This window comes from Rousettus aegyptiacus, unplaced genomic scaffold (assembly GCF_014176215.1).
Source record: "Rousettus aegyptiacus isolate mRouAeg1 unplaced genomic scaffold, mRouAeg1.p scaffold_m13_p_8, whole genome shotgun sequence".
Lineage (NCBI taxonomy): Eukaryota > Metazoa > Chordata > Mammalia > Chiroptera > Pteropodidae > Rousettus > Rousettus aegyptiacus.
In genome coordinates, this window is record NW_023416311.1 from 94,469,840 (window position 1) to 94,483,726 (window position 13,887).

At 45.5% G+C, this 13,887-nt stretch overlaps 1 protein-coding gene and 1 long non-coding RNA gene across 9 annotated transcripts in view; one reads left to right on the forward strand and one right to left on the reverse strand.

Moving 5' to 3' along the window:
* Positions 1 to 13,887, reverse strand: part of PDZD2 (PDZ domain containing 2) — a 311,190-nt gene that overhangs the window by 69,403 nt on the left and 227,900 nt on the right. For 7 of the 8 annotated variants that reach the window (XM_016138284.2, XM_016138283.2, XM_016138290.2 and 4 more), the window contains 2 exons: positions 3,880 to 4,022; positions 546 to 678 (listed from right to left, as the gene is read on the reverse strand). In XM_016138284.2, coding sequence (XP_015993770.2) covers positions 546 to 678; positions 3,880 to 4,022 — 276 coding nt within the window. The remainder of the gene's footprint in view (positions 1 to 545; positions 679 to 3,879; positions 4,023 to 13,887) is intronic. The other variant, XM_016138291.2, reaches the window with a different exon arrangement.
* Positions 5,437 to 6,073, forward strand: LOC118606511. The gene is made up of 2 exons (XR_004952479.1): positions 5,437 to 5,618; positions 5,758 to 6,073. It is a non-coding gene; the product is annotated as an uncharacterized LOC118606511 (long non-coding RNA).

Below are 13,887 nucleotides of genomic sequence, written 5' to 3' on the forward strand. Positions count from 1 at the left end.
TCATAAAACTGGGGAGGAAGAAAGCGAGGCCAGGGGTGAGGGTGGGGGGTGGGGAAGGGGGTTGGTCACCGGACAAACAGGATTCACAAGAGTTCCTCTGGCGCCAACACTCCGTGAAGGCCATGACTCAGAACCGGCCGGAGCCTCTCCTCCTCCAGGACCTGGGGACCGTGCGCCTCCGCATCTCCCCGCTGCCGGGCGGGCTGCCGCGTCTCCTCCTCGGGTTCTCCCCGGGCGAGCTGCTACTCTCTCTGCAGTGTCCTTCCTTCGCCCTACCATCCTGACCTTTTCCTTAGTCCTATTATTGCTTTCCCACCTCCTACCTATACCTACATAGACCCTTAAGAGAAAGCGAAATTATCAAATGTACTTCAGCTAAGGGCCCCCGTGTGGGCCTGCATTGTAGAATCAATCACGGCTGTTTGAATGGCCCAAGATAAATGGACAAGTTCACGGGTGCGTGTATGTGAGGGTGTGGAGAGGGCTCGAATCCACGTTCATCACTATTAAAAGTATTTTTTAAAAAAGCAAACGAAACTACCTACCTTGCTGGCCACGACCAGCTGAACCATCCCAGTAGCTGAGCGAAGAATGGCCACGGCTTCTTCATGGGAGAGCCCCACCAGTAAGTGGCCATTGATTACCAGCAGCTCATCTCCTAAGGACAGTCTGCCATCCCTGAGGAAATGCAGATGGGAAAAAATGCCCTTGTCAAGAGATTCTGGGCTTCAGAAGGGACATTTTTCTGGAGCTGGGGAGGGTCATGAGAGGTGGCAGTTAAAACCAGGCTAAAGAGGAAATAGGAAGACCAGAGACAGTTGGGATGGGGCCGCTTTATTCTTTGGTCCAGCTGGGTCTGGAGTCCCACTCAGAGGAGCGAAACGCTCCATCGTTTCAGGGGGTCACCTTGTAATAGGCACATGCCTAAGTTACCACTCTGTAACCTGGCACCAACGTCAATGAAATATTCCATCCAGGTGGACACAATGAGAGAGGAACCCAGGCCCCAAAGTTTTAAAATAGGCAAGTCATTCTTTTCTCAATTCTACCTGCTATCCTCCTACCCTCGTGGCGGAGTCATCAGCTGATTCCCTGAGCTAAACCTCAAACGGGCGAAGGTCTCCTAAACTTGCCAGGAATCCGTCTCTAACCCACGCCCTCTCTCCCTTCTAAGGGACATGCCCATGGCCAGATTTCCTCTGTGGCCGCTATGCGCTACACTGCCTGTGTCTGTCCACCTCCCTTGGCCCCTCCCCGAGTTACAGGACGTTGAGGATAAAGTCTCTTGGCTCCTCTTTCATCCTTGAGATCCCCACAGCCCAGCTTCATCAGCAGAAAGATAAACACAAAAGTAAAGAAGCTAATTTCTTGCTGTTGTAGATATCAGACCTGGCCTACCAACGTAGGTGTACAAACATATTGTTTTTAAATTTCTGTTCGATCAAATCACAGTTGATTTGGAGCTTCCGCTGGGCTGGCAGGAGACCCAGTCGTCACGGGAACTGGCTCCCCGAGGGTGGGCGGAGGGTCTGGGGAGGCATACTAAGCCACAGCATAGGGCAGGCCCCCTCATTCATGGTGCAACAGTCCTGTGGGTTCCGACTGAGCCTCCAAGGGTCTGGTCTCCCATGATCCCAAAGGTGCCTGATGCTTTTTGTCTCCATTGCTAAATATGGGATGGGAGAGCTGGTGTGTCTGAGTGACCCTAAGTCTAGGCTTCCCCTCTCCCCTCTGAAGGCACCCGGGGTTCACCCATGGGGCATGCATGTCTCCAATACTCCCAGATCCACCCACCTCTGTATTTCCCTAATCCAGACTTTCTCCCTCTCACTTCCTTTCAACAAATCAACCAATTTCTCTCCACTCTTTCCTCCTCACTAGTTCTCTCTCTCTCTCTCTCTCTCTCTCTCTCTCTCTCTCTCTCTCTCTCTCTGTCCTCTAGGGCGTGCATCCTAAATTTAAGCTTTAACGGAAGATAAAAGGCACAAGAGACGTACAGCTCCCTCTGCTTCCGTCTCTCAAATGCTAAGGATCTCACGGTTGTTTGGGACGGAAAGAGACGCGAACTAGAGAACAAACACCACGCAGACCACAGAGAACAGACGGCGGGGACCTCCGGGTGTGTGCGCGCGCCTCTCTGGAGGGGAGGGCTTCGAGAAGAAGAATGCCACGGTTCTGGTCCGCGCCCCTGGGTTCCTTTATCCACAGCACCTTCAAGACCATCCCTGCGCCCCCCTTTTCTGTCCCGCTTTAACTCTGTCTCACTCTTCTCCTATTAGTGACGAGAAAGCCCACACGCGAACTATACTCCTCGGAGGCGGAGAGAGGCACACACACACAAGTCCAGGCCAAGGGCGATAAGGAATGTGAGACTCACCAGAGACAGCTCAGGGAGAGGAAGGACAAGAACAGTTCTACGTGAGCGTCTCCTCTCTGGGCACAGGAATTTCCTGACTGCCAGCTTTCCACAGACAGGCTAGAACCTGACAGCCAGGGTTAATGGGAGAATGGCTGCTTGCTGGGGCATCCTTATAGCATACATCATTTGGGACATTTAATGATGCTCTTCTGGATAAAAACGATCTAAGGTCTTAATTCTTTAATAATTACTGCGACCAAGATAAATGACAAGGGTCGCTAATCTTACCTCTACTTTAGTTATGAGCATACTACTTTCTAGTTAGACAGATGAACATGAAACACTTGGACAGTTTGTGCCCTGGTCCTCTCCTCGATTTTCCATTCTTCAGACTGAATACCTCCACCTCCTCTGACTCCACCCCATGAGATATATTTTTGAGTGCCCTCTCGGTCCTGGGCAGGCCCACACGGCTCTGGTCGGCCCTATCTTCCTTAGTATCCAAACGCTATAAATTCCGGACTACATTCACCTCCCTCGTCAGTGAAACCCTACCCTTGTACGCCTACTAGATACACGTGGGCGTGCCACATGACGTGCACGCCCCACCGCGCCTTGCAAAGGGTACACACCCTACGCACAGCATGTCCTCAAATAATGGCATTTCATTCTACATCATTATAATGTCAATGAGATGCTCTAGAAACTGAACTCTTGTTCACATCAATCAGCCTCTGGTAAAACTGGTTTCATTTCACGTTTCACCTATCGATGAGGTTAAGAGAGGACTTACTGCATGCGGGAGCGATCGGCTAGCCTGGCAAGAGCACGCCTCACACTGAGGGACAGCTACATCCCTGTACGGGCTCCTTTTTGGGACAAGCTCCGCCTCAGAGCTGTCCCTCTTTCTACTTCAGATAACTGTCCAGATTAAAAAAAAGCTCTGAAGTATGAATTGTTTTCAGTCCAGAGGGAGAAAAATTCACCATTACTTCCCGCCCCCAACACCTGCACGACAGAGACACACGTATGTAGGTGTGCGCGGAATCCCGAGAGACCTGACAGATCCGGACGCAGCAGGTGGACTGTGGTCACATTGAAAGCCAATCGCTTTGCCAAGTCATTAGCCCCGGACGTATGCGAGTTAGCACGCCGCACGTGCGGTGACCTGCTGCATGGCACGGTCCTGATGCGTAACCACGTATTGCCGGCACCCCCAACGTTAGTGTACGTGAGTGACATTCACTGGAAACTCAAACTGGACGAGACAGAAATCCAACCTCTTCTTCACGGTTTGGCGGAGGCAGTGGTATCGCCAGCCATGAGCCACTTCCTGTGCTCAGGGGTGTATTTAATTAGAACTGCTCACGCCTGATTTCCTTCTGTGCTCCAGCGTGATCCTTACGAACTGTGACCACCAGGGCTTTGGCTGAGTGGAAGGGTCCTAGCGCCCAGGGGGAGGGAAGGGAAGGGAGAGGAGGAGGGGGAGGAAGAGAAAGGGGGGGGGGTTATCTAGTCACCTGTGAGCAGCACCTCCTTCCTTCACTTGAGTGACAACGATAGCGTGAGGTGAGCGCTTTGATCCTCGGCCTCCACTAACCTGAATTCCCAGCCCATCCGACTCTTTCATCAGCTCCATCTTCCATATCCGACCGACTTCCTCCTTGAAAGAAAAAGTGAGCACACTATGAAGTTTACAGACAGACACAGGGCATGGACACAGCAGAGTGAAGCTGTTAGGTCAGGCCAAATACGCATCACTTGTCAACAGATATACAGGGACCACGGAAGAAAAAACTCTGTGGGTTGGACCGACGTCTCAAGCTGGCAGTGCTGTGCAGCAGAACGTTCTCTGGTGATGGAGATATTCTGTACTTGAACCATCCAACACAGAGTCACTAGCCACAGGTGTCTAATCAGTGCTTGAAATGTGGCTAGTGGCAACTAAGACACTGGATTTTTAACTTCATTTGATTTTAACTGAATAGTTCTCTGTGGCTAGTGGCTATAACATTGGACAGCACAGCAAGTTATTGAATTCTCTGAGCAGGGCCCTGTTAAGTGAGGGTTCTTCTGCCTGAAACCCAGATACCACTGTGAGTATAAAGACTGGCTGTGTCTGGGTTCCTTTTATTTACGCACGGCTACTAATTAATAAGGGAAGATGAAAGGAAGCCAAAGTTAGGTCTTGAGGCCAGGAGACTTTACCTAGTTTGAGCCTAGCTCTGTCAGAACTTATGAAAGTCACTTACGGCTTAAAAAACTTCAATTTCCTTGCCTCGAAAGTGGGGATAGTTGTTACATGTGCAAGTTTTGTTCCCAACATCTAGCAGATACATAATAAATGTTGATAGGTAACCACATATTAGTGGTAATATATACATATATACATAGCTATATCGAAAACATCTTATTGAATTGAATCTCAAACTCCCTTAAAACATACGAGATCTTTGGTGGGAGAAACCAAAATAGGAAACTGGTGAATTTGTGACTGACTTCCACAGACATGAGTCGGTGCACTCTCAACACGTTAAAAAAATGCTTTGACTTTTATACAAATTAAAAATGCATCCCTTTTTAAAACTAAGAAACGTCTCTAAGTCTTCTGGACTGCTGGCAGTTTCTCTGGTTTGGTTCATTTTCCACTTGGCTTCCCTATTTCACTCCAAGGACACAAACATACGCCCACTGCAAAACATTTGCATTTCCTCAGATATTTAGCTACTCAGAGATATGAAAGCGAAACCTTCCAAAGTGGTTCATTTTGGGGTCTTATTTAGGCTCACCCCTATAGCTCTTTTCAGCTCTAGGTGTATGAGGACTGGTCACAATACATTCTTCAGCATATAAAACAAAAGCCATTTGCTTTCCTCATCACGCATCATGAAGGTCCAAGGAAACAGTTAAGGTCCAAAACAAACAAAGCTATCCTCCCCCTAGAAATAGGCAACCTGCCCATTCAAGCTGCTGGCAGAAGAGAAAGAATGTGAAGCATTTAGGAAATCTGAAATACACACTGTCAGAAACTGAAACGAAACTTTATGCAATAGTAAAAAAAAACAGATGCTGGACGATCACCGATGAGCGGCAGCAGGAATGTCTGGGGAAATGATTACCAGACAGGGACCTGTTGGGTCCTACACTTTTTCTAGCACAGTACGGCTCGCTGGGGCTCCATTACCCCGGCAACAGGCAGTGATGCCAACTGTCTCCTTCATCCGCTCACCACAGACGCTCGAAGCCTGTCTGGCCAAATGTAACTTCAGAAGTCACTGGCTTACCACAGTAGTTCATGAACTTGTCAATGATCTCTATATCATACAGTCGTCTCACTTTGGATTCCATGGTGTTTGGTTTGTTGCCGCTGACCTCTGGAATGCCTTTCTCTCTTCCAGCCTCCCTGGCCTTCAACATCTCATTTAGCCCCACTACTTCAAGAAGCCACCCTCGAGAATCAGTGCTACTGCCAAGATGGCAACTTTCAATGTTTCCAGTAAGTACACGAGACCCTGGGGCCCAGGAGATGGCCCCAAAGGGAACAAATTCAGGAATGTGCTGATTTGCTGGCTTGCTAGACAGCCTACGCTAGCACCTGGGTCAGCCTGTGGCTGCCTCCTTGGGCCTCATGACACAGTTGAGAAACCAGGGCGGAGGGTGGCCTGCCTTGCTATTTCCTTGGAAGATATGCCAATGGCTCCTGGAGTCTCTTAAGATGCGGGGTGGTGCTCCTCCCCCTCTTAAGACAGAAAAGCTGTGGGATTCTTTCCCAAGAGCTACGGGGAACATTATTAGAAGCCAGAAGTAAGAAAACCCATTTTGTTTTAGCTCAAATTAGTAAAAACCTATCCATCGCTGTTATTAGTGACACCATCGTTTTCCCCGTTCTAACTTCATTTTGCTAAACAGAGCACGTGGAGTATGGTTCACAGAGGGTGTGACAATACCAGGTTAGTCTTAATCTTTTAATGCTCTTAGAGATAGGACTCAGTGACAAGAAACATGCAAAAACTGTGATCGTGGGGAAAGAATAATGGTCTAATCTGTACTCTGACAGAGTTACGGACAAGTTTCGTCAAGAGCGCCCACACCCCACTCCACACTGCCACTCTGCGCCTCTGTCCCTGTCCCACATGAACACGCGACCGGTTAAAAAGCAAAACAAAAACACATATCTAATAAAAATGGCTTCGGAGGGTAGAACTGACCAATCTGTAATACAGACCCAACTATATTAGTGAAGAAACAGACCATCTTCATTTTCACTTTTATCCAATTACAATTTTTTTTTTTTTCATAATTGAAAGTAGGAACTGTAAGGAGAGAGTTCAAAGAAATCGGTGCAAGTTTCTTTGCCTCGGAATGTCTCGGTCATCTCACGAGGAGCTCGGGGGTACGGAAAGGAAGGCGCAAACAAGAAGAGGCAGATGTTATCGGTCTCAATTGTACAATTGTCACTATGGCAGTAAATCTAGCTGCCTGTAGCTGAAAGATAAATAAAATCAGTGTTTGAAGTTTATTAGGCTAAAGCTGGTCCTGGCCAAAAACCAACAGACCAATCTAAATATAATAATATTAAGTATCTTTCCAACTGCCTCCTTATAATTCCACTTGGGCATCTCATACACACTTCCCTATGGTCAAAACAGGATTCTCCCCCACCCGCTCCTGGCTTTCCCATCTCCAAGGGAAAAATACTACTCAAGATAAAGAGGCCACACAATGCAACAGCCCGTGAGTTATCTGATTCCTCCTTCTATTCCCCAACCCGAACCCTGAGCGAGATCTGCGAGCTTCGCTTGCCGACCAGACCTGATCCATCTCCGTGCGCTCCTTTTCCCTGTCCCGCCCTTGTCAAAGCCACCAGCATCTTGAGCGCGGGTCGCCACGACAGCCTCCGATCTGGTCTTTGTTTAATTCTTCACCTCCTACAATCCGCGATTCTTCATTACTCATCTAGGGTGAACTTTTATTTATTTATTTATTTATTTTTAAAAAAGCATCCTGAGGCACTCAGCTTACACCTCCCCACAGCTCCCGACTAGACGTAGAATAAGGCCCCACTCTCCGAGGCGACATTCACGAACCTCTGGAATGTGGCCCTGTCCACGTCTCCTGAGTCACCTGCCAGTGCGCTCCCCGTCACGCGCTGGGCTCCGGTGTCTCCTTCCTGAACCCTCTCCTTCCTGCCTTCGGGAACCTGCACGTGCTGGCTCCTTCCCGGGAACGCTCTGCCCCCACGTCTCACGGGGCTTCCTTCCCGTTCCCGAAGCCCTGTAGCGCCAACGCCGCCCCTTGAACGAGGTCTTCGCTAACACTCGGAACCGCTGAGCCCCGCCCCGTGACGCTGCGCCGTCAGCCGTCACCGTTCGCGTCACCCTGTCTCGTCGCATTTGCGGGACTCACTGTCGCCACCTCCTATTTCGATTTGCTGACTTGCGGCTTGCGGCCCCTTCCATGCGATAAATGCCATGAGACAGGCGCCTCGTTTCTCATTTACCAACTGGTTGGTTCTCTGGCAGCTAGAACAGTGCCTAGCACATCGAAATATTGCAGAAATGCAATAAGCAGTGATGTGACGTTTATCCACGAATCCTACAGTTCTACAGAGGTTGCTGGAACTGACCTTAAGGGGCTTACTCAGATGGGAGACCTGCACGTTGGCCGATGTTCGGCGTGTGAACACCGATCCGGCTGTAGACATGATTGAGTTCTGAAACAGATCCTGTCTAGACGGATGGCTCAGGCCTTTGCTTCCTTCTACATTGGCGTAAAGGGCAATGAGACTTAGTCTGGTGAGAAAAAGCCAAACCACGTAAAATTGGACGCTATGGACCTTTGTACTTATGCTGTCGGAGTGCTCCCTTTCCTATAAAACACCATTCACTGTGTGTGCTCACACATGCATCTCTTCACAGAGGCAAACAAGGGGATTTATTTACCAAATAGGGCTGGTACATTAAAGGGAGTTGTCTTGGCAGCATTTAAATGACCAGATCTTCTGCTGGAACCCAAAATAAAATTTTACAACAGCATCTTTGCCCCAAATGTGAGAAGACACATCATCCAACTAGAATTTCACTGCAGTAAACGCTCTGGCTCTAGCTGCAAAGCTATTCTGAGACGGCTTATCCCTTCTTCTTTGGAATGACTGGCAAGATGGGAAGAAACGTGTGATCGTAACGTTAAAGTTGTAGTCTCTTAGTCATCAGACCAAAACCCTCAGTTTACAAGTGAGAAGATGGAAGCTCAGAGCAAGGACGTCACAGTCCAAAGGTCACAGCGCTGGAACTCGGTGTCCGTCTCTCAGGCTGGTGCTCCTGGGTGTCTTCGTTAACAAAATATAGCTACAGAGCACCTGCAGGTGCAAGGCACTGAGTCGGACAGAAAGACAAATAAGGCTCTTGCCCCTAAAGTCTACTGGTATTTGGGGTATGTGGGCTTCGTGCGCTGATGAAGATAAGCAGGGGGCACTGTAGGAGCTCAGAAAGGAGATGCCTTAAGATGGGGGCAGGCGGCAGGCAGGGGTGTCATGGAAGCCTCCCTGAGAAGGGTGCCATGGTGCTTGGTCCCCCAGGAAAGGGAGAAGCTAAGCTACGCTGGGGAAGAAGCAGGATAGTGAGAGCAGCGTCTGCAAAGCCTCAGAGGCGAGAGTGAGTTCTTGAAAAAAGCTGTAACTAATTCAGCCCAAATCTGGGAAGTAGAAAGTTAAGGAGGGATCTGATAAGGACGGGCCTCACGGGCTACCATCAAGCCTCGGTGTCTGAAGGCCAAGTGGACCCACCAAAAGGGGTTAAGCTACAGCGTGTGGGTATATGCGCCTGCCTACACGATGAGATCGCTCTTTAGAAAGGTCTCTTTGGTTGCAGCGGGCACAGCGGATGATCGGATGAGAGTGGGGGCAGAGGGAGATGGGTAGGAGCCCATGACGGCCTGGGTGAGAAACGGCCCCGACCTAAAGTCGTGGGAGTGGGGAAAAGAGCAGTGGAGCGAGCAGGGAGGTCCTGAAGGGAGCAGCAGTTGGCAGGACTTGGTGACTGACTAGACATGGTGTAAGGGAGAGGGCAGCATTTCAGCTGACTCCAGGATGCCAACTTGTTCCCAAATTGGGATAAAGGCATTTCCCAGGACATGAGATTGTCAGTGCAAAACCAGGGAAGGTTCTGGACACACCAAGGTGAGTGGTCACTAGCTGACACTCAGGTTTCTGGCTGGGGCACCTTTGTGGGCGGTGAGACCTGGAGCATTGGAGCAGACTTGGTGGTGCGGGGAAGTGATGCACCCAGTTTTAGGCAAATTCTGAACTGCCCAAGGTGGAGACAGCCTGTAGGCAGCTGGTAGAAACTCAGGGCTCAGGAGAGAGGTGAAGGTGCAGACAAAGACTTAGGAGACACACAGGATGCTGCCTCTGCTTGTTGCAAACATCGGGGACCACCGGTAGACATCCTGAGTCCATCCCCTGAGTTTCCCATCCAATCCTGCAGATTCAGACATGGGGCAGCCTTCCTAAGGTCTTTGCCGAAGGCCTAGAGAAGAGGTCAGGCACTGTCTAGGGTGAATTGTAAGCATGAGGATAAAACCACAAGGCACCCATAGACACATGTGCCAGCATGAATAAACTCACCGGCCTGGTAAATGGTAGCAGTCTTTTTTCTTTGTGATGTGACTACATTTGGTTGTATTCATTTTTACCATGTAGCATTATAAAAATACACATTGTATCTAAACAGGCTTGCAAAAACTGTTACCTTAGATGGGTCATGATCTTTACTAGGGAGTAACACTCAGTGTATTTCTAAAACTGTTTATATGTCCTAGGAGATTATTAGGTTTTAAACGATGGGTCCAACTTTTGTATTTTTTAAAATTAATCTGGTTGCATACATATCATTATGTGTTAATATTTTATAGAAACATGCTTTTTAAAAAAATATGTTAGAGGAAATATTTTTCTATAGCTCTGTTAAGGGAGAACAGGATATAAAAACATCTAACAAACAATGGTCTATGAAAAAAAGTACTTGACAAATAAAAATGGTCCGAAAGATCATTATAAGCCTTTTCTGTAATTTATTAAGTTTTTGTAGATATATTAAATCATTAATAAAGCAGGAACGGAAGATTGCTGACATGTTGAATCTCCCATTCTTCAAATGGAATGGAATTTTTCCTCCAAAGGCTTAAGAGGTAAATAGTTAATATTTTCTCCCCCTGGAAATTCCATTTTAGCATGACCTTGAGCTCATCCTGTAGTAAAAAGTAAAAAATCCACTCAGACCAAGGATCTAAGTGACTTTCTGTGAAGGTCTCTTGGTTTCAATTTGAGTCACACTTAGATGTGAAAGAAAGCTACTTCTTGTCAACTCCATTAATTTTGGATAAATGCATCTAATGATGATACTTCTGGGGTTGAAAAGGGTGCAAAAACATTTGTGTATGAGAAGATGTGTGGTTCATTTTAACTTTCCAAGACCGAAAGTATAACCCACGGTCAATAATCAGTCTACAGATTATGGACAGTTATGAAGAATGCAAATACCAGACGGCAAACCTCTCCTTTCTATAGGCATGTGGCTTAAACAAAAAAAGTCCCATTTATTGAAGAGACTGTCTTCAATAAATGGTGTTAGAAAAATTGGACAGATACATGCAAAAAAAAAAAAAAAGCCAGACTACCTTCTTACACTGTATACAAGAATAGACTCAAAATGGATTAAAGACTTAAAATTTAAGACTTGAAATCATAAAAACTTCTCGAAGAAAACATAGGCAGTAAACTCTCTGATATTACTAACAGGAATTTCTTTTCAGATATATCTCCCTGGCCAAGGGAAACAAAAGAAAAAATAAACAAATGGGATTACACCAAACTAAAAAGTTTTTGTACAGCAAAGGGAACCATCAACAAAACAAAAAGACAACAGACTGATTGGGAGAAGATATTTGGTAATGAAACATCCGATAAGGGGTTAATATCCAAAATATATAAAGAATTCATACAACTCGACAACAAAAAAAACCCCAAACAATCTAATAAAAAAATGGGCAGAAGACCTGAACAGATACTTCTCCAAAGAGGAAATACGGATGGCTAAGAGACATATGAAAAGATGCTCAAGGTCACTAATCATCAGAGAAATGCAAATTAAAACCAAAAAGATATTACCTCACATCTGTCAGAATGACTATCATCAATAAATCGAAAAACAAGTGTTGGTGAGAATGCGGAGAAAAGACCCTTGTCCATTGTTAGTGGGAATGCAAATTGCTACAATCGCTATGGAAAACGGTATGGAGGTTTCTCAAAAAATTAAAAATGGATATACCTTTTGACCCAGCAATTGCACTTCTGGGTATTTAACGAAAGAAAACCAAAACAATAATCTGTAAAGATCGAATCACACTTATGTTCATGGCAGCACAACTGACAATGGCCAAGATACGGAAGCAACCTAAATGTCCATCAACAGACGATTGGATACAGAAATTATGGTTCATATATACAATGGAATATTACTCAGCCATTAAAAAAAATGAAATCCTACCATTTACAATGGCATAGATGGACATAGAGGTTATTATACTGAATGGAATAAGTCAGATAGAGAAAGATAAATACCATATGATTTCACTTATATGCGAAAGCTAAGGAACAAAAAGAACACGCTAATCAAAAATAGACTCACGAATATAGTGGACAATTTGGTAATGGACAGAGGGGAGGGGGAAGGGGGAGGGGGATGAGAGAATGAGATGAAGAGTTAAAGAAGTACAAATTAGTAGTTACTAGATGGTCATGGGGATGGGGAGCACGGCATAGGGAATGCAGTCGGCATTAATATGTTGGCTAGGTGGAGGCGCGGGAGAGGGAGAGAGCAATTGGGGGGATCAATTTATAAACTATATAGATGTCTAACCAATGTACTGTATTCTTGAAATTAATTAAAATAAATAAATCTTAAAAAATGTCCCTAAGGCTACAGATCAAGTCCCCCCACCCCTTTCATTTATATTTTCTTGGACGTTTGACTTTAAGTGCAAAAATCAGGGACTCTGATATGTGCAATCTTAAAATAGTTTAATCCAAAAATTGAGTTTTATTTAATTAAGATGAGCACAGAATAGTACTTTCTTAAAAGTTTGGTGTATGTTTTGGTTTCTTTTAAAATAATTCTAAATTGTTTCCACTTATACTAGGACGAATTAAAGCTTGTTCTTTGAACTGTATGTGAGATTTAGCCTTAAACCTTCAAATTGATTAAGGATACCAATACTCTCTAACTTATTTCTTTCACCTTTAGGCTTTTGCGTATTTACAATCCAATCAAGATATAATATCCATTGATAAGAAACATATTAAATAAAACAGGTATCACCTGCTTTCCAAAAGTCTGTGCTATACCACTTTGATTTTATGAAAGACCTACATTAGTACCTGTCTTCATTAACTGAAAGAAATCCTACGTAAACAGGCAAAAAGCAAAAACAGCATTTGGTGTTTCTTTTGCCGTGAGCCGTCTTAGAGGCAGTGCACCCCCCAAGTAGTGACAGTGGCATTGTTTTTACTATATGTTGGTGTTATTTTAGATTTTATGTGTAATTTGGTATAATTTGGTAGATCATTTTTGCAGTCTGGGGAATGCTCAAAATTCCACATGCATTAATAGTAATTACTTCTTTGCTTTATGCCATTTCAGCTTATGAAATGTTTCATAGGAATGATCTACTTTTGAATAGTGAGGGGGAAAACTTATTATTTTTATTGGCTTTAATTTGAGGGTGGTGGACATCATAATCTTTTTATTGCCCTTAGTCCTTTTTCGGGGGTGGGGGGCATAAACTTGATAGAAAATCATTGATAGAAACTATTTTTTCTTCTGATTTTTTTATACAATCTATCTACGAATATGCCTCTTCTGTGTAAGGATTTATAAAGATCATCTAGCTCCTCAAAGGAAGAAATGCGGTTCCTTGAGAGAGGGATTATTTTGATTCCTCTCGACCCATTATACAGATGGGCTGCAAATGCAGAAATATGCATGAAAGAGCCTTACCATAAATTACATTCAGTTCCAGAGCACCACTTCTAGCGTGCAAAGCGGAATTTAAGCTGAATTTGACACTCCCCACTGTGCCTCATTTTCCATCTTTCCAACTTTGTCTTTCATCCCTAGAGGGCATCCCCTGAGTCAGAAGAGACACTCTGCTTAGGAAGTTACTGCTTCATTAGAAATCCACAGGGGTATCTGCCAAGAAGATTCTTGGAACAAACGTGCTTACTCTAACTTAATGAGAGAGTGTTGGTTATAGCGGGGGAGACAATTTGAGGCTGGAAGAGTACCCTTCACCGTTCAGAATATACATCTGCTTTGCCCTTAGGTAGTAAGACCAAGCCCTGACCATCACAGCTGGATATCATAGTATCGGAGATTTCTGTCAAGTTTCTAAACTTCGCTGGAATTCAGCAATGTTATAACATGACCCCACGAAAATGTCACCGGTTTTGAAGTGTTAAAAATAAAAGCAGA